The 18,251-nt window shown below is 48.4% G+C and overlaps 1 protein-coding gene across 9 annotated transcripts in view; it reads left to right on the forward strand.

Moving 5' to 3' along the window:
- Positions 1–18,251, forward strand: part of PPP2R5C (protein phosphatase 2 regulatory subunit B'gamma) — a 140,055-nt gene that overhangs the window by 70,683 nt on the left and 51,121 nt on the right. For all 9 annotated transcript variants that reach the window (XM_027521338.1, XM_027521343.1, XM_027521340.1 and 6 more), the window contains one exon: positions 13,461–13,660. In XM_027521338.1, coding sequence (XP_027377139.1) covers positions 13,461–13,660 — 200 coding nt within the window. The remainder of the gene's footprint in view (positions 1–13,460; positions 13,661–18,251) is intronic.

The following is an 18,251-nucleotide window of genomic DNA, read 5'->3' on the forward strand; positions in this document are numbered from 1 at the left end:
GCAGCTGAGTGTCTTTCAGCACACACCCGAACACAGAGTGTTTGCTGTTTCAACTAATAACCAAAACACTGGCGATTGAGTTGGCATGCTTTTCTCCAAGGGCAGATGAACCTTGGGCAGCCCCGTGGATGGTGCGTCTTGTATTCGGGTTCAGTCTGCGATGACCACCCTGGGGCAGCCCCGTGGATGTGCGTCTTGTATTCGGGTTCAGTCTGCGATGGGCAGCCCCGTGGATGGTGCGTCTTGTATTCGGGTTCAGTCTGCGATGACCACCCTGGGGCAGCCCCGTGGATGTGCGTCTTGTATTAGGGTTCAGTCTGCGGTGACCACCCTGGGGCAGCCCCGTGGATGTGCGTCTTGTATTCGGGTTCAGTCTGCGATGACCACCCTGGGGCAGCCCCGTGGATGTGCGTCTTGTATTCGGGTTCAGTCTGCGATGACCACCCTGGGGCAGCCCCGTGGATGTGCGTCTTGTATTCGGGTTCAGTCTGCGGTGACCACCCTGGGGCAGCCCCGTGGATGTGCGTCTTGTATTCGGGTTCAGTCTGCGATGACCACCCTGGGGCAGCCCCGTGGATGTGCGTCTTGTATTCGGGTTCAGTCTGCGGTGACCACCCTGGGGCAGCCCCGTGGATGTGCGTCTTGTATTCGGGTTCAGTCTGCGATGACCACCCTGGGGCAGCCCCGTGGATGTGCGTCTTGTATTCGGGTTCAGTCTGCGGTGACCACCCTGGGGCAGCCCCGTGGATGTGCGTCTTGTATTCGGGTTCAGTCTGCGATGACCACCCTGGGGCAGCCCCGTGGATGTGCGTCTTGTATTCGGGTTCAGTCTGCGATGACCACCCTGGCAGGGCTGTCGGCACCCTTGCTTTGTCCTTGTCCCGCCTCTGGTTTCTGCGGCACGTGGGTCAGATGCCTTTTATTTGCTGAGGGCACAGCAGCTGTGCCCCCTCCTTACCTCCATGGTCCTCCCCAGTTGAGGCCAAGTTCAGTGTGGGATGTCGGGAAGCCCCTGGGGAAGGCTTCAGCTCTGTATCCCTGGAGGGGCACCCCCCGACCTTCAGCGTGGGTGTGCTGAGCCTTGGAGATGGGGGGCTGTCCTCCGTCTTTACTGCTGGCGTCCTTACCAGGACCAGCCTCTGGGCAGGGAGTAGTTGACAGGCTATGAGCTGAAGACCAGAACCCGGCACAGGCAAATATTAGCGCTGATTAGTTAATACTAGACCGCGAGGGACGGGGCGGTGGGCACGGGAGATGAGGAGGCTGGCAGCTCCCGTGAGGGCTCAGAGGGGTCCAGCGCCATCTCCATCAGCTTCCCCCCGCCGGGGGAGGGTGACCCACAGCGTGCACGTGGCCCCCGGTGTCCTGGCGCCTTACTGCTCCCGGGCCCCGGCTCCCGGGGCACACAGCCCCTGGGGTTTACCGGACTGTGTCCTTCACTGATCCTTCGTGCCGCAGCCTTGGGCCAGACGTGCGTGAAGAGCCCCCAGTCCATCCTAAAGGAGCTTGTGTCCAGAAGGAATCACTCGTCTATCTGAGACACAGAGAACGGGGGTAGAGAATGTGAATAAAAACTGAAAAACCTCTATTATTTTTTCAGTATATCCTTCTCACAACGCCACATGGTTCTGTCCACTGGTAAAGATATGAGATGTTCTGCAGCCTTCGTTTGGCCATCTCTTGTTTGTCAAATGTAATAAAAGCAGTTCCTTTTCCTGAAGTGATAACCTGTCCTTGTGCCTTAGAGAAGAGCTGCTGTGTTGCTGGCGCTGTTGGTCGCCAGGCGCAGTGGTATTGTATAATATTCTGTCAGGAACGCCAGCCTCAGTGAGGGAGGAAGCAACGTGACCAGAGACGGTGGGCGTTTACTAATTTGTACTCATGGTGAGTGTCTTATTTGTTCCCCGATGAGGCATTCTAGAACTAAGTCCTTAAGCAGGAAAGAAAGCCTTTGTCAACAAATTTGGGGCTGAATCTCTTTATTCCTAGGAGTTTGACTTAATCGTTCACTGTCGAAAGAGCAGAGGCTATCATTCAGCCAAATCTGTTGACTTCCTCTTATGCATCACCTGCGCTGGGAGGTGCACATTCCTAAATGTTCCTGTGTGTCCACTCAAGGTTTTCCAGGCTTAGAATCCTGTCGTGACTTCGCCGTGTTCTTTACGGCAGGGTCTAGGCTGGAAATCAGTTTGTTTCTCCATGTGACATCTCTCCTGCGATCACTTGCCTTGATGAAGAGCTTTTCTGAGGAAACCAGTCTCTGCTGGCTGTTGTCTCACCTCAGTCTGACCCTCCTTCAGCCTCTGCCCGCCCTGCCTCCCTTGCGAAGCTGCCAGTTCCCAGGGTGCAGAGCACGGGGATGAACTAGACCTTGGCTTCAGATGATGCTTTCTGAAATGAGAATAACTGCCTTATAAGTTTACACTGTAGTCTCATGAGAAAGGGATGGTGGTCTGGGGGTCAGCAGTGGAAGGTCAGTGAGTAAGGGGAATGGGACCTGCTTTGTCTGTAAATACAGAGAAGACTGAAGAACTGCAGGAAAACCAGAGGGGAAACCGGGTCTCCAAGGCTGGATGGAGGCGCACCCAGGTTGGCAAGGAAAACAGTCAGATGTCGGATTTATACAAGGTGCGCTTGTCCTGAGCCACCTTCTAGCCCGGACTCGGCCCCGGGGGGCAGGTCTTTTCCTGTGGGAGGGAGGAGGTAAGCTTCACGCATGTGTGTGGCTCAGCTGATAAACTACAGGATTGGAGTTTGCGAAGGGAGCGTTCATAATGGATTTCGAGCCGTAGTTATCACCAGCAAAACATGTTTAAAGTGAAAGCGGTGGTGTAGAAGCTGCTGGCATCCTTGCATCACCAGATTTACATCCAGATTATAGAGCGGGCGGTGTTTCCACTTTGCGGCACCCAGAACGCCACCCAGGACCGGAGGAGGGCGGCTCTGCATAGCGAGGCAGGATGCAGGGCTGGCCGTCCGCGCTGGCTCTCTCTGAGCAGCAGGTGGACGGCGCCCGGCGCTCTGGCCCCTTCACACCAGCAGCGGGCCACTAGCTCCTCGTGTAGGCGGTACAGACAGCGTGAAGCGGCAGCCTGTGGGCTGTATTTGCATGAAATATCTGACCCCGCGGCTCAGTGTGTGTGGTGAAGTCCCATCAGATCTAAGACACTGTTGATTGTAAGTCCAACCTTGTTTTAAGGACCACCGAGAAAAAAAGAGAACATGGAAAGAGAAGCTTGGTCTGTTCGCTGTTGAAGTGGAACGTGTAAACATTAGAATAGATGAACTTTGACCCTTGCCCTGTGACACTGAGAAAGACTTACAAGGTTGATGATGGTTTTTAACTTCATCAGCCAAGTGAGGAACTGCTGGAGAGGGAGGGTTCACTCAACTTTAAAATCACGTAGACACCATGGATCTGCGTAGAATTGGTCTCATCGCATCGTCTGCAGAGAAGTGAGAGTTTCATTCAGTGTATTTATCAGGCTTTCAAGTTGGCAGAAGTTTGGATTTGTGGAGTAAGAGATAATTATTACCAAAAATGACCCCTGCCAGGCCAACGCCCTAAGGAACCATGCTCGGAGTGACGAATGCCTCTTGAGAAGACTGAGAAGTCGGTTCATAGATTGTTGCTTTCTCCCTCCTAGTAGATCCCCGCTGCTCCTGCATCTTCATTTCAGTGCCCCCGTGTCACTTCTGAAGAGATCTTACTTCCAGGCTGTGTTCATGTCGATCATCCACTTAAAAACCCTCTCTGATTCAAATCTGTCTACTCGCAGTACTTCTCAGATTTCTCTGTCAAAATGCAAACCTCTGAGAGTTTAGAGTGCTGAAATGCCTCACATGAGCAGCTTCTTTGAAGAACTTTGTCATAAGTTTTATATGGACTTTGCATTCTGCTCTGATACCTGTGTCATTATTTTAATATAAATGTGATTTAAATTATGATGCTGCTCAGTTAAATTACCCGTATTTGTTTCCTTCCGATCAACTTTTTCAAATTCAGCAGATGATTTGAGGTTCTGCTGTGTGCTTGGCCAGTCCTAGATACTAAGGATTAAGTGGTGAGCAAGACAGAGTTTGTCCTCTGTGAAAATGTATCGCTAAAGATCCACTGTGATTAATTTAGGTTTATAAAGTGTAATCTATTGCCTTCGGGTAAGGTTCTGTCTTTTTGAGCTCGGATTTGAGAGGTGGGCAGGTGGCGCTAGAGGTAAAGAACCCACCTGCCAAGGCAGGAGATGTAAGAGACTCGGGTTCGGTCCCGGGGTCCACAAGATCCCCTGGAGGAGGGCATGGCAGCCCACTCTAGGATCCTTGCCTAGAGAATCCCATGGACAGAGGAGCCTGGTGAGCTACAGCCCACGGGGTGGCAAAGAGTCAGACACGACCAAACGACTTGCACAGCACAGCACCTGTGGATCTTCTTCCAGCTGAGCGGGGCCCGGCCCCTCCACAGCGAACCTTCGCCTCCTTGAGCTGCCGTGGCTCTGCCCTCCCTCCAAGGCCAAGTTCAAGTGCGCCTCAGGAAACCCTTCCCTGCACCACACTCCCCACCCCCAGGCCCCGTCCTGCCTCATGCATCATTGCAGTTCTCACACATTTTAGTTGTTGCTTTCCTTTAGATCAGGTAGCATGCTTTAATTTCTCTCTCTGTTGTCGTGCCTGGTACAGTGCCTCCCGTGTGTGTACTGGATACATCCTTAAATCAGCTCCTTGTGATACAGGCTCCACGTGTTCAAGGCCGGGGCCTGCTCTGCTCTGCTTTATACCAGGTGCATTAGATCTGATGAACAAATCCTGCCACCGTTTTTACATTATGCATCTGAAGTCATAATTACTGATCCTTTCTTTGAGAGGAACAGGGAGACACTTTATATAGTTAGAAAAAATTAGAGGTCACTAAGATTGCATCTTGATTGGTAATTTTTTTCAAAATTTATTTAAAAAAAAGGCACATATCCAGAGCTTAAATTCTTCAACGGAAATGCCTGGAGGGACCTTAGAAAATGTGCTGGGATCGTCTGTGTGTGTGTCCGTCAAGGTTAGTTTGGAGATCGTCAGTGTTCGTTCCTCTAAAGCTGTTGTGTAGGAGACGCCCGTGTATGCTGCGTGTGGAGTGTGTGCCGGGCAGCTCTGGGGGTCCCCGGGCACTCGGCTTTGGGAGGAGGGTCGGAGGCTCACGGCTCGCCGTGTGCTCCTGAGTGTTCTTGCGGGCGTTTTTTGCCACCTGCGTGTATTCTGCAACCTTTGCAGTTTGTGATGTAACTCTCAGACTTGTGCACAACAAGCGCAAAGTGTGAAGGGTCATTGCGAAGCAAGTCTTCCTGTAATCGGCACCCCCACCGTCACCCCCACAAGCCCCCGGAGGTCACACACAGGTCTCAGGGGCGCCTGTTTCTAGCCTCCGTATGAATGGAATCACAGAGTAAGTCCTTTTCATCTTGCCTCTCTCCCTCAGTCGGATTTCGTAGGGTACGTCTGTGTTGTGTGTGGCTGTATTTCATTCATCGCCACAGCTTCAGAATATTATATAATGCCCACTGCTGGTGGACACTGGATTGTTTCTGGTTCAAGCTGTTAGTGCTGCTGTGGACATTCTTTGACACGTGTTGTGGTGCACGTGTGTCTGAATTCCATTAGGTTTATATGAACGTACATATGTGTGTATATATACACACACATGCACACACACATGTGCACGCGCACACACGTATTTAAAACATACACAGTTCCCAGCAGTGCATCCCAGCTCGCAGACGCATTTGTCCACCTCTGTCCTTGGTGACGCCGGGCCCTGCAGCCCTGCCCAGCCCAACACGGCTGCTCCCAGCACTGGGTGTCCACAGACTGTCTGCCAGTCTGCGGCGTGTCTCATGGTGCCTCACTGTGCTTTTCATTTGCATTGCTCTAGCCGCTAGTGAGTGGCGATCAGTTAGCCTTTGGGGCATACGGAGAAGGCAATGGCACCCGACTCCAGTACTCTTGCCTGGAAAATCCCATGAATGGAGCAGCCTGGTGGGCTGCAAACACGACTGAGCGACTTCCCTTTCACTTTTCATGCATTGGAGAAGGAAATGGCAACCCACTCCAGTGTTCTTGCCTGGAGAACCCCAGGGACGGGGGAGCCTGATGGGCTGCCGTCTCTGGGGTCGCACAGAGTCGGACACGACTGAAGCGACTTAGCAGCAGCAGCAGCAGCATGAAGTGCCCGGTTAAAATTTTTGCCTCGTTTTCTCATGGTACTCTGCGTATTTCTTACTGACTTATTGGAAATGCTTACATATTCCAGACGTTAATTCATTGGCTTTATGTATTCAAATAGTCCTCCTACTCTGTGGCATGTTTTTTCATTCTTTGTGGTGTCTTGATGAAGAAAAAGGTTTGAGTTTTATATAGTTCATTACATCAGTCCTGTAATGATTGCAGTCCTTAGGTCTTAAGAAGTCCTTCTCTACTTCTTTCTCTACATGGGATATTCTTTTGTATTGTTTTCTAAAAGCATTAGAGTTTTATCTTTCAGACTGAAGTCCTAGTCCTCCAGGAACTTATTTGTTATTTTTGCGTAGAATATGATCCGATGTCTTCTTTCTCTATCCTTCCTTCCTCTCCCAGAGCTGTATTTTTATTCGCTGTTCTGTAATGCAGTCCTGTCATAAATCAAGTATCCACGTCTCTACAAGCCTTTCCTGGGCCCTGTTCTTGGTGGCCGTTTTCATTCATGAAACTTCCCTGTGAGTCTAGGTTTCTGAAACAGCAAGCCCCCCCCACCCACCCTGTTGTTCTTCTCCGAGGGTCTTGGTGAGTACTGATCCTTTGCTTTGCCATGTACCTTTTAGAATTCACTTATCAGTTCACAGAAGTCACTGTTGGATTGGATTGAGATGGCACTGAACCCATCAATGGGGCTTCCCAGGCGGCTCAGTGGTAAAGAATCCGCCTGCCAATGCAGGGAGACACAGGAGAGATGGATTCCATCCCTGGGTCGGGCAGATGCCCTGGAGGAGGAAATGGCAACCCACTCCAGAATTCTTGCCTGGAAAATCCTATGGACAGAGGGGCCTGGCAGGTGGGATTGCAAAGAGTTGGATGGAACTAAGTATGCACGCATAAACCTATAGAACAATTCCTTTTTCTGCTAAATGTCATCTGTAGAGTCCTATCGCCAGTGTCTATCTGGTTGGGGAGCTAGGGAGAGCTTCCCTCGGAGGCGATGGAGAGACCAAGGTGACACCCTCACCGCTGCCTTGCAGCGTTGCTCAGACGAGAAAAAGAACAGTGTCGGTACTCGTAGATGAAAGGGTGGTACCCACAGAAATCCACAAGGACTCACAGAGACGTCATTAGAGTTGATAGGAGCTGGGACCACCTGGAGGGGTGGGATGGGGTGGGAGGTGGGAGGGAGGTTCAAGAGGGAGAGGACACGTCTATACCTGTGGCTGACTGACCTTGATGTGTGGCAGAAGCCAGCACAATATTATAAACCAATTATCCTCCAATTAAAAATTAATTAATTAAAAAATACAGGAAATTTGTTTTCATACACACAAAAGGGTAGCTGGTTACAAAAGTCATATTCCAAATCTTTTTTTTTTCCTTCTAAACCACATCAGCAGTTAGAAAATTCTTGAGTCTTTTTAAAGATACAGTTTACAGTAGCATCAGAACGTAACAGATACCTAAGAATAAACCTTGAAAAATGATGCGTAATGTATTTTTAGGAGAAGAGTATAAAATTTTTATTGAAAGACATTTAAGGAAAAGAGTAATTGGAGAAATATTTCTTGTTTGTGGATTGAAAGAGTCAATGTTGCAAAGACTTCTGTTCTCTCCAAATTGATCTGGGGAATTTGAAGGCCATGCATGGTCTAGATGTAAAGCTGGGCAAGGTGAAGGAGCGTCGTCTGACAGGTAATAAGGCCCGTCGTGAGGCTCTGCTGTGTTGCGATGGGGGAGGTGACGGTGCAACAGAAGGGCTCTCATGTCTGCAGACACGTGGTTCAGGACAGAAGACGCAGGAGGCAGTGGGGAAAACAGTCACTTCAAAAACCAGAGTGTGGATTCTCTCTTTCAAAATCAAAGCAGTATCGCTGAACTCTTCTTGGTGGGGGGTACTTGCCAAGAGTAAGTGGAGTTCAATGCCTATTAATGACGAATCCCAGATTTACTCCAAGTTGGTAGTAATTGGATTCAGCCGTATTCCCACTCACTTTGTACTCAGAATAAGTGTATTGGAAAGACAGGCTGAAGGATTGGCTCTCTCCTTCTGGAGAGTTTGTACGTGTTTCCATTTTGTGTGGACTGCCTCTTGTCTGCAGGCTCAGAATGGGCACATGCTTGTAGACTCTCATCCCCACACTGTCAGGAAGGTGGGCGCTGGGGGCCGGGAGGGATGCACGGGGGTCTCTCAAAGCTAGCCTGCCGCATCTGCTTAGCACGGAGTACATGAGTGACTGCGAAATGGTTCCCACCCTCACGGCCGTGCCTCCGGGAGCATCTTCTCAAAGTGACGTCTCTGGGCTGGCAGTTCGTGTAGCTCTGGCTCTGGTCCTCATCGGGGTTGTGTTTATTTGGGAAAAGCCATCATCTCCGTGCTAAAAAGGCCTGCCTCTCTATGACTGTCCTGCCAAAGCTGGTCCTTTTGGCCTCTTGGAATGTTTCTCGTCACCACCGAGATGAGTCACATGGAAGTGGGCCTCCCTGTTTTGTTTTGTTTCCTTTGATAATATTTCTACTCAGAGTCAGAGTTCACGTGCCGCCCCTTCCAGTACAGTGACAGTTCAGTGCTGTAACTTTTTTGTGTCCCGTCCGTCCTGCAGTTTGACGGTTACAGCGTGTGGTCATGTCCGTCCGGCCCTGCGATAATTGAGATGCACAGATGCTGTAAACACCTGTGGATTGTGTTGTGTTGGATTCACTTGGGAAGGCCTGGAGAGGCTCCTCACTGCCTGGCCAGAGGTCCCCAGGCTCCCGATCACTCCTGCCTGGCAGCAGAGCAGTCTTAAACACACACCTCCAGCGTGCGTCAGCTCCTGTCAAATATTAGTGCCTCTTACTTTTCTGTTCTTTGTAAAAGAAAACACACGTAGAAGTTCTGTCATCACCCTGGGTAGGCCCCAGGGCTCACCCGCATCTTGGGGGTCAGCAGTCAGAGGAGGGTGTCCACTGCTTATGAGCTTGCCCTGGGGCCACTGGTGAGAATGCTGCCCTCCCTCACCCAAGGGCCAGGGGCACTCACGAAGCCACCCCAGTCTGGCAGCGACCCTCATTAAGCGCCCCTATGCATCAGTTGTTAATTACAGGCTTCCCTTTAGGAAATATGTTTTTCGAAGAGTAACGCGTTCTTCAGATGCTGTGGGTTAATGTCTTTTCTCTGCTCCTTGCCTCCTGCAGGTTTTGTGTGGGTATCATCAGGTTTTCTCCTGGTATCATCAAGGATTTACCTTGAAATAATCAGGAAGCATCCCAAGTTCACATTAGCAAATCAGTGAGAACAACTGAGGGAGGGGTGAAGAAATTAACATAAATGCAAGGCACCTGTGATGTTATTTGTAGCGAGAAATGTTACCACTCTTAACTTAAAAAAATAATAATGAAAGGAAATGTTGCTCAACATGAAGAACGCTCTCCAGCCCGTGCTGCAAGTGCCCCTTCCGTGTTCCTCTTGCTCTTAGATCAGCGATCTCACTCCGCACACTGTCAGGCTTCCGGGTGGTGCCCGGGGCCCGTCCAGACCCCTGTCACGGGGGCTCCCGGCCAAACCCGCGGGCTACAGCAGTTTGTCTCATATTGTGCTTTTTAGTTGATGCTCTCTTTGGGGCTCAAGGTTGCTCTTTAATATGTCTGAAAACAAGAATGTCAGTGTTAACTCGTCTATAAACAGTTTAAAGTAAACCACTGTCACTCATGGGCAGAATTCAAAATCCATTCTTTTTTTATTTTGCTTCATAGAAGTAATTGTAAAAATTGGGTCAAATCCGGGGTCGTGGTTTATTACTTCGAGAGTCAATACCAGTCTTGACTACCAAACGCTGAAGTGTGATACACCGACAGTGTCAGCCCCGGGTAGCTTTTACTGTCTGATCCACGTTACGTGGTAATCAGAACAGTCCGGTCAAGTATGGGCTGTATCCGTCATACCTTTTTTCCTCTTTCAAGGTTAGCAATGCTTTATGGCTGATTCATGTTGATGTTTGACAGAAGACAACAAAATTCTGTAAAGCAATTATCCTTCAACTAAAAAATAAATAGTTTTTTTTAAAAAAAAGATTAGCGATGCTAACATAATAGTTTTTAGAGAGTTTATTTTTCAATTACAAAAATAACTCATTCTGTAGAGACCCAACGTACACAAGGGTAAAAAGCATATTCTCCCACCACCACCTCCACTCATTTTTATCCCCCAGTGGTACAGTCTATTAACACAGCAGAAAGTACTGAAGATTTTTAAAATATGGTGACCAACAAGAACCTAAATTAACCTGCATTCAGAAAACACAGGAGGGACTTACCTGGTGATCCAGTGGTTAAGAATTTGCCTTGCAGTGCAGAGGACACGAGTTCAATCCCTGGTCAGGGCTCAGGGAACTAAGATCCCATATGCCATGGAGCCGCTGAGCCCATGTGCCACAGCTAGAGAGCCCGTGCACCACAGCAAAAGATCCCGCCTGCCAAGCAAAGACCCGATGCAGCCAAATAAATCAGTGAACATAAGGAAATATCTGATGGGGCTGTGGGTGCAATATTTTTCACTCGATTTGATTGGTCTAATATAGTTTTTTTAAAAAACAATAAAGTTGTAAATGTAGCCAAATGAGGTTTTAAAACACGAGGTCATGAGATTTTGCTCACAAACTTTAAACTATAAACAAAAATATTTAATACTGTAAAGATTGAAGGCAGGAGGAGAAGGGGACGACAGAGGATGAGATGGTTGGATGGCATCACTGACTCGATGGACGTGAGTCTGAGTGAACTCTGGGAGTTGGTGATGGACAGGGAGGCCTGGCGTGCTGCGGTTCATGGGGTCACAAAGAGTCGGACACGACTGAGCGACTGAACTGAACACCTTAGCCATCTGGAACCCTGGAAGAATTGACAGTTTCAGCAAGTTGAGATTTTCTTGTTTTTTTTAGAAGGATATTTATAGGTAGAAATTTTATGAAGAAAAAAGATTTTACTCTGCTCTTGCTTCTTATGGCAATAGGATTGTTTCAGAGTTCTGGTGACAGCTGAGTCATCACGTAGTTTTTAGGGGTAAATACAGGCTTCTCGGTTCTCTACAGTGTGAGAAAGCCAAAGTTTCCACGTACACGAGCTGTGACTACAAAATGTGCTCATTCAAGGTGTTTCTGGCAAAGTGGAGGGTGAGTGCAGGTGTGGAATTGAGTGAGGACTGAAGTCAAGCTCAGAGGTCATTAAGAAAATGAAGCTTTTCATTGAAGAGGGCTGGATGTTTGATTGTAAAGAGACCCAGACATTGTAGTGACTATTACTCACCTAAGTGATTCAACAGCCACTTAGACTCAGGATGTCTGTGGTCATAGTTCTGTCCCTCAGTCCTGAGTAGCCTTCAGGCAGCACGCCCTCACTCCTTGGACCAACTGTGCAGTGTCGGGGCTCGGGGAGCTTCCCAGGAAGTGGGAGGCTGTGCTGAGTGCCTACTAGTTGCAGGGTTCCACACTGGGCACTGGAGGGTACCGAGAACCAGGGGACATCCACCTGGCACCTGCTCTCAGCAAGCAGTCCGATGCGGAAGAAATGCCCAGTGAGGGAGCTGACCGTTCAAGGCAGGAGGAGCTAAATGACGACCAGGAGTGCGTCCTGTCTGACCAGGAAGTGAGCAGGCCAAGCGAGAACTCCAAACAGGAGGGGCAGCTGGTGGAGGAAAGGGAGGTGAGGTGGGTTGGGGGAGCTGATGCGAGGAGAGGAGAGCAGGGAAGCCAGGGCCACCAGGGCACCCACTTGCGGTGCTGGCTTCTATGGGGCGGGGGTTTCAACAGCTTTGGTCTCAGGACCCTCTCACGCCCCTCAGAACTATGTGGAGAGCTTCTGTTTATGCAGGCTTAACTACTGATATTGACCACATTAAAAATTAAACCAGAGAGGGTGGTATCATTTTCTATTTTGAAAGTCTTTTTAATGTCTGACTTACGAGGAGAGAGCTGGATTCTGCGGCCTGCCTCTGCATCCAGCCTGTTGCCATGTGTTTGGGTTAAAACAATGCTTCCGGGAAGACACATGATTGGGAAGGGAGGAGCGTTTCAGTAGGCTTTTCAGATCGTTATGGACATTTTCTTTGATACCACAGCAAAAAGTAAGCAGTGAGAGGTTTCTTGAAGGATTCTGCAGCGTGGACTCTGAAACCACAGTAATAGGCTCCTGTACACCTTATCAAATTAAGACCTGGTGGGCTGCTTCACCCTCCGAATGGCTATTTTACCCTTAACTGATAGTGTAACACCAGTGTGATCTTGTGGAAACTCTTGGTTCACTGTGTCGGGCAGATCTTGGACACATTTCAGTCAATGGGTCAATAGATCCTGTTTGTTAATATCACCACCGATTTCCTCTTCACCCCAGAAAGCTGTCACACTCACACGGGCAGATCGGGGCTTTCCAACACCTCCCAGAACGTCGCACAGAGCTCCATCACTTCCCAGTCCTACACTGACCCTCCGTGCCTGCATCTCGTTTCTGTTGTGTCATTGTAAAGATTACGTGAGAACAGTATGTGTGATGTGTATAAAGCCTTCGGTGCGAGCCCCGGCCCAGGCGAGCACTCCCTCAGTAACACCGCTATTGTTGGCGCTGTTTCTGCATTGCTGTTGTCGTATGTGACACGTGTTGACCGTCACCCACGCTGACGGAGGATACGGGGCACCAGGGTGGGTGGAGACCCCCACTGTGTGCATGGAACAGCGCGTTTGGGCAGCTCCACAGCGATGGCCCTTGCTGCTTACCAGCTGGCCGAGGGACAGCCACCACGCCCTCCCCCGTAAATCTAGAGCAACAGCGGGCCCGGGGGGCACCCCTCCTGTGACCGCTCACCTGCCGTGTGCAGCGGGCCCTGGTGCCCCTCACCCCACACCGGAGCTGCGGTTTGCCTCCTGTCCCACTGCCCAGCATCCTGCCAACATCTGATACGGCTTCAGGGTCACGTTTGTTGAATGCAAGCACTTAATTAGAATTTTGTTTTGAACAGTACTCTGGACATGGCTTCAGAGAGTTAAGAAACATAGAAACTTTGTCATATGAAACATATGATATGAGCAGCGACTAGCTTATTTTTTCCTTTCATTGTCTTTAAGGAATGTATAATCTCTATTCACTCCTACCCCATCTCTTGTTTCTCAAATCTCAATAGAGATTCAAAAGTTGTAGAAAACTTAAAAGCGCGTCACAGTAATTCTGGGTTAAGCATTGTTGCGATCGATAATACTTTGCTTTCTCCTTTTCAGATGTTCCTCCTGCTGATCAAGAGAAGCTTTTTATCCAGAAGTTACGTCAGTGTTGTGTCCTCTTTGACTTTGTTTCCGATCCACTAAGTGACCTAAAGTGGAAGGAAGTAAAACGAGCTGCTTTAAGTGAGATGGTAGAATATATCACCCATAATCGGAATGTGATCACAGAGCCTATTTACCCAGAAGTAGTCCATATGGTAAGTAATTGCCGTTTAACCAGCATGCCCAACCCTCGGTTACAAGCTGAACTCTGACTTGCTTAGAATAAGCTAAGACGTTTAAGCCTAACACGACATTTGCTACCAAAAAAAATCCTCCTGTTCAAAAATGTGTACTGGCACCTGGAGGAATGAACATCGACTACGGTGAGGGGACTCGAAGGACCGCTGTGCCCTGCGTGTGTTAACTCACCTGCTCCTCACAGCCACCACGTGGGGTAGAAATGTCAGAACTTTCATTTTTTTCTTAACTGTCTTACCCTCTTTAACAGTGCCCGTGCACAATTCAGAAGTAAGCGTGTGGTCCACACATCGGCAGGAAAATGCTGATGCTTGGGAGGAGGTGAAATAGTGGTGGGGCCAAGCCGGAGTCAGGACAGTCCTCCCTGATTGGCGGGTTCACCGTTGGTTTCATTTGACTCCCAAATCCCTGTCTGAGTCTCAGACTCTCCAGCCCGTTTCTAGGTCCTTTGCAGGTCCCGCTGTGACCTCAGTCAGTACCATCTAGAAACATTTCATGTGATACCATTTTTAAAACTCTAATGTTTAATGCTGAACTCCAGTTATCTGTTGCATTTTTTTTGAATTGTTATTTTATCTGTCCTGATAACTAGGGAATCCTTGTGGCTTAATATAAAATTTTAAATCCTGATTTCCATTGAAATCTACTCCTTGATAACTAGGGAATCCTTGTGGCTTAATATAAAATTTTAAATCCTGATTTCCATTGAACTCTCTTAAGTTTCTGATTCTTTTCCCCTAAAGCTATATATTTCAAAATTGACTAGGCTCATTGACCTAAAATATGTTTCTTCTTATATTAGTATGTGTGCTTTGGAAGAAAAGAAATGTAAGTCACGTTCTTTGTGTAATTCATAATCTATTGTATCCAAAGTTGAGATCAACTTGCTTCCTTTATTGGTTAACTCTTAAAGGTCAGACTTTACCAGCCTGTTGTCCACCTAGGGCTGTGAGGTCCGTTTGGGTTCCTCCCCAGACGCCTACCTGAAGAACCATCACAGGCCTATTGTTCAGCCACTAAGTCATGTCCGACTCTTGGCAACCCCATGGGCTGCAGCACGCCAGGCCTCCCTGTCCTTCACTATCCCCTGGCAGGTGTATACTGATCAGTAAATCCTTTAAAGCTTCTCTCATCCAGACTAAGGAAAATCAGGGAATGTCTTTTTCTCTCCTTAACTTCCACTCTTAGTTACTATGGAAGGGCCTCCCAAACCCCAGACTCGCAAAGAGAAATCTCTAATCTTTTCTAACACTTTGATAATTCTGTTCAAAAATCAAAAAAAAAGATGTTTTGCAGTCCTCCTGGAACCTTTTTTTTTTTTAATGTCTCAGGGTAGGGATATAACTGTCTTCTAAAATGATTAAAAAATCATTAGTCCCTACATCGTGTGTTGAATATTCCCCTTTCTCCATTGACTTTAAATGCTGCTTTACTGTATATTAAATGTATTCTATTTTTGAATTATGCTATGCTAAGTCACTTCAGTTGTGTCCGACTCTGTGTGACCCCATAGACAGCAGCCCACCAGGCTCCCCCGTCCCTGGGATTCTCCAGGCAAGAACACTGGAGTGGGTTGCCATTTCCTTCTCCAATGCATGAAAGTGAAAAGTGAAAGTGAAGTCGCTCAATTGTGTCTGACTCTTAGCGACCTCATGGACTGCAGCCCACCAGGCTCCTCCGTCCGTGGGATTTTCTAGGCAAGAGTACTGGAGTGGGGTGCCATTGTGTATCTAAATGGCATCTGTTATAAACACTCAATATATTCTGTATTAGATGACCCGTGTGGAAGCTTCTTCTGTTTGGACGGAGCCTGGGCTGCCAGCAGCCCCTGAGTCCCGCTCTCTCCCCGGGAGGGAGGGGGTCCGCAAGGGGCATCGAGGCCCAGGCTGGCCGGGTGTGGACTGGATGCCTGCCCTGCACTGCCTGCGGGCCCCAGTCTCTCCTGGGTCTTTCACTGAGGCGTCGTGTTACCAGAACCACTTAGCATGCCTTGAGCTCTTGAGACTTGTTTCAGATGAAGTGATCGTTACTTCTTGCCTCCCTGTTAAAACCGTGTCCTAATAACCAGGCTCTCCCACCATCTTAGCTTTGTTCCCCTCCAGGCAATGCAGGCCGTCTTCAGAGTCCTGGGCATCTTGCCTCTAATGCACATAGCAGACACTTGCTGAGCATCCCCTGAGCACGTTTTTAGGTGAGGAAATAAGAGTGGTGAGCAAGATGTGCGCCCTCCCAGAGCTGGGATCAGTAACGTGTCGTTTTTGGTTAAGGTGAGGCCATGAAAGAAGGGGAAGTGGGGAGAGAGTAGAGTTGCAGGACCGCCCATGTGGTGGGAAGAGGTGCGGAGAGAAACCTGGTACGAGGTGAGTTAGACCGTCCCACAAAGGTGCTCGAAGGAGGTGCTTTCCCGTGTCGCTGAGGACAGGGACGGTCGTTCTGTGCTCTGTCTCTGACTTCGGCGAGGACAGGAGAGCACAGCCGGCCTTCCCTCGAGAGGGGGCGGGGAGGGGGCACCCCTGTTGATGGGTTAATGAGAGTGAGGGAGGGTTTGCGCTGTGTCTGCTCTCGCTGTTTCGCTTGGTAGACGGAGGGTGCTGAGGAAAGACACAATGTAAGAGTGTGGTGGGGATGGCGCCAGCAGCCTGTCTGACCCTCTCAGAAGCAGAGCGGGTGCAGGACTCAAGAGCCGACAGAAGGCCTCCGCCGCGCAGCGCCCGGACCCGGCGGGGCAGGCGGAGAGGTGGGCCCCTTCGCAGTTCCATCCCAGCGCCCCGGTGTGCTCACCATGAGCCTTGCTTGAAGGGTTGCCTGGTGTGTGTTTTGCTTTTTTCTTTTTTGGCTGCACCACATGGCTCTTGGGATCCTAATTCCCTAACCAGGGATCGAGCCCTTGTACCTTGCAGTGGAAACACGGAGTCTTCACCACTGGACTGCGAAGGGAGTCCCTGTCTTAATATTTTTACAGACATTTATTCCTACTGACTTTGAAGAATCCAAAACTCTAGAGATGTTGTGTTCTTTATGCTTACATCTTCTAAATACGTTGCCTATTACACTGGGCTGCTATATTTTTTTTAACAGATTTATTGACGGGTAATTCATAAGTACAATCCACCCCTTTAAGATGTACAATTCAGTCTAGTCTGTTCACAGGGTTGTGCAGGCATCAGCACATATAATTTTGTAATATTTTCATCCCCCTAAAAAATATCCTGTACCCATTAACAGTTACTGCCACTCTTCCTAACTCCTCACCCCTGTCCCGGGTAACCACTCCTCTAATTCCTCCCTCTGTAGATTGGCCTAACCTGGATATTTCTTAGAAATGGAATTACACAGTACACGACCTTCTTTTACTTTGCATAATGTTCTCACGTTTCATTGATGTTGTAGCATGTGTCAGAACTTCTTTTTATTGCTGAATAATATTCCATTACATGAATATATACTCCACGTTTTATTTATCTGTTTATCCATTGGTGGACATTTGTGTCATTTCTGCTACTTAGCAGTGGTGACTAATGCCCCTGTGAGCATTCATGTACAGACTTCTGTGTACATACATGTCTTCATTTCTCTGGAGTGTTTACCCAGGAGTGGAACGCTAGGTCCCGTGCTAACACTGTGTGTTCAGCGTTTTGGAGAGCTGCCAGACTGCTTCCCAAAGTGGCTGCCCCGTTTCACGTTCCCAGCAGCGGGGTATGAGGGCTGCAGTTTCCCCCCCTCTCCCGTACTTGTTACTGCCCGTCTGTTTGATGGTGGCCATCCTGGTAGGTATGAGCTAGGATCTCACTGGCGTTCTGGTTAGTGTTTCCCTCTTGGCTAATGACGTTTAGCACTTTTCATGTGAGCTGTGTCTTTCTATTATACGTCATTCAACGGAAATTAAATGAAGCTTATAGATCATCAAGCCCGATCTTTATTTTCCAGATTAAAATAGCTTAGGTTCAGGGAGATGAGGATGAAAAGGGAGCAATACCCAGGGGGGAAGTTCCTGGAGTCTAGATTCTTGGGCTAAATTACATAAACTCCATTATCTCAATATTTCGGCCATTTTTAAAATATAGTCAGCCATCTGGTATTTAATTAACTTAACTAATTAATCCTTTTTTCAGGCTTTGGCATTTTTCTCATAGCAAAACCAAGTTAATAGCATAGCCTCTTCTTTCACAGAATACCATTTATACTTGAACGACTAACAAAAAGGTTATTCAGACTTGAGTTTTCAGGGAGCATCTTCTCACAAAATAAAATGAAAATGTCACTTTAAGGAAGATAACTGATGATGTTTGTTGTCAGTGATTAAAATTTGAGCATTCAAAAAGAAAATTCAAGCTCTCAGGAGAAATTCTGAATTTTGGAAGATTTGTATCTGCCAGTGCAGACTTCAGCTTCCCAGTGCTGCAAGCTGTCCTGCTGAGACTGGCGTCGATACCAATGAGTGGGATCCTTAGTATACACAATGAAAGGAACTAGACAGTCCTGTGAATATATTAAAAACAATCAAGTTGTACATTTTAAAGGGGTGGATTGTATGATATGTGAATGTCT

Source organism: Bos indicus x Bos taurus, chromosome 21 (genome assembly GCF_003369695.1).
Source record: "Bos indicus x Bos taurus breed Angus x Brahman F1 hybrid chromosome 21, Bos_hybrid_MaternalHap_v2.0, whole genome shotgun sequence".
Taxonomy (NCBI): Eukaryota; Metazoa; Chordata; class Mammalia; order Artiodactyla; family Bovidae; genus Bos; species Bos indicus x Bos taurus.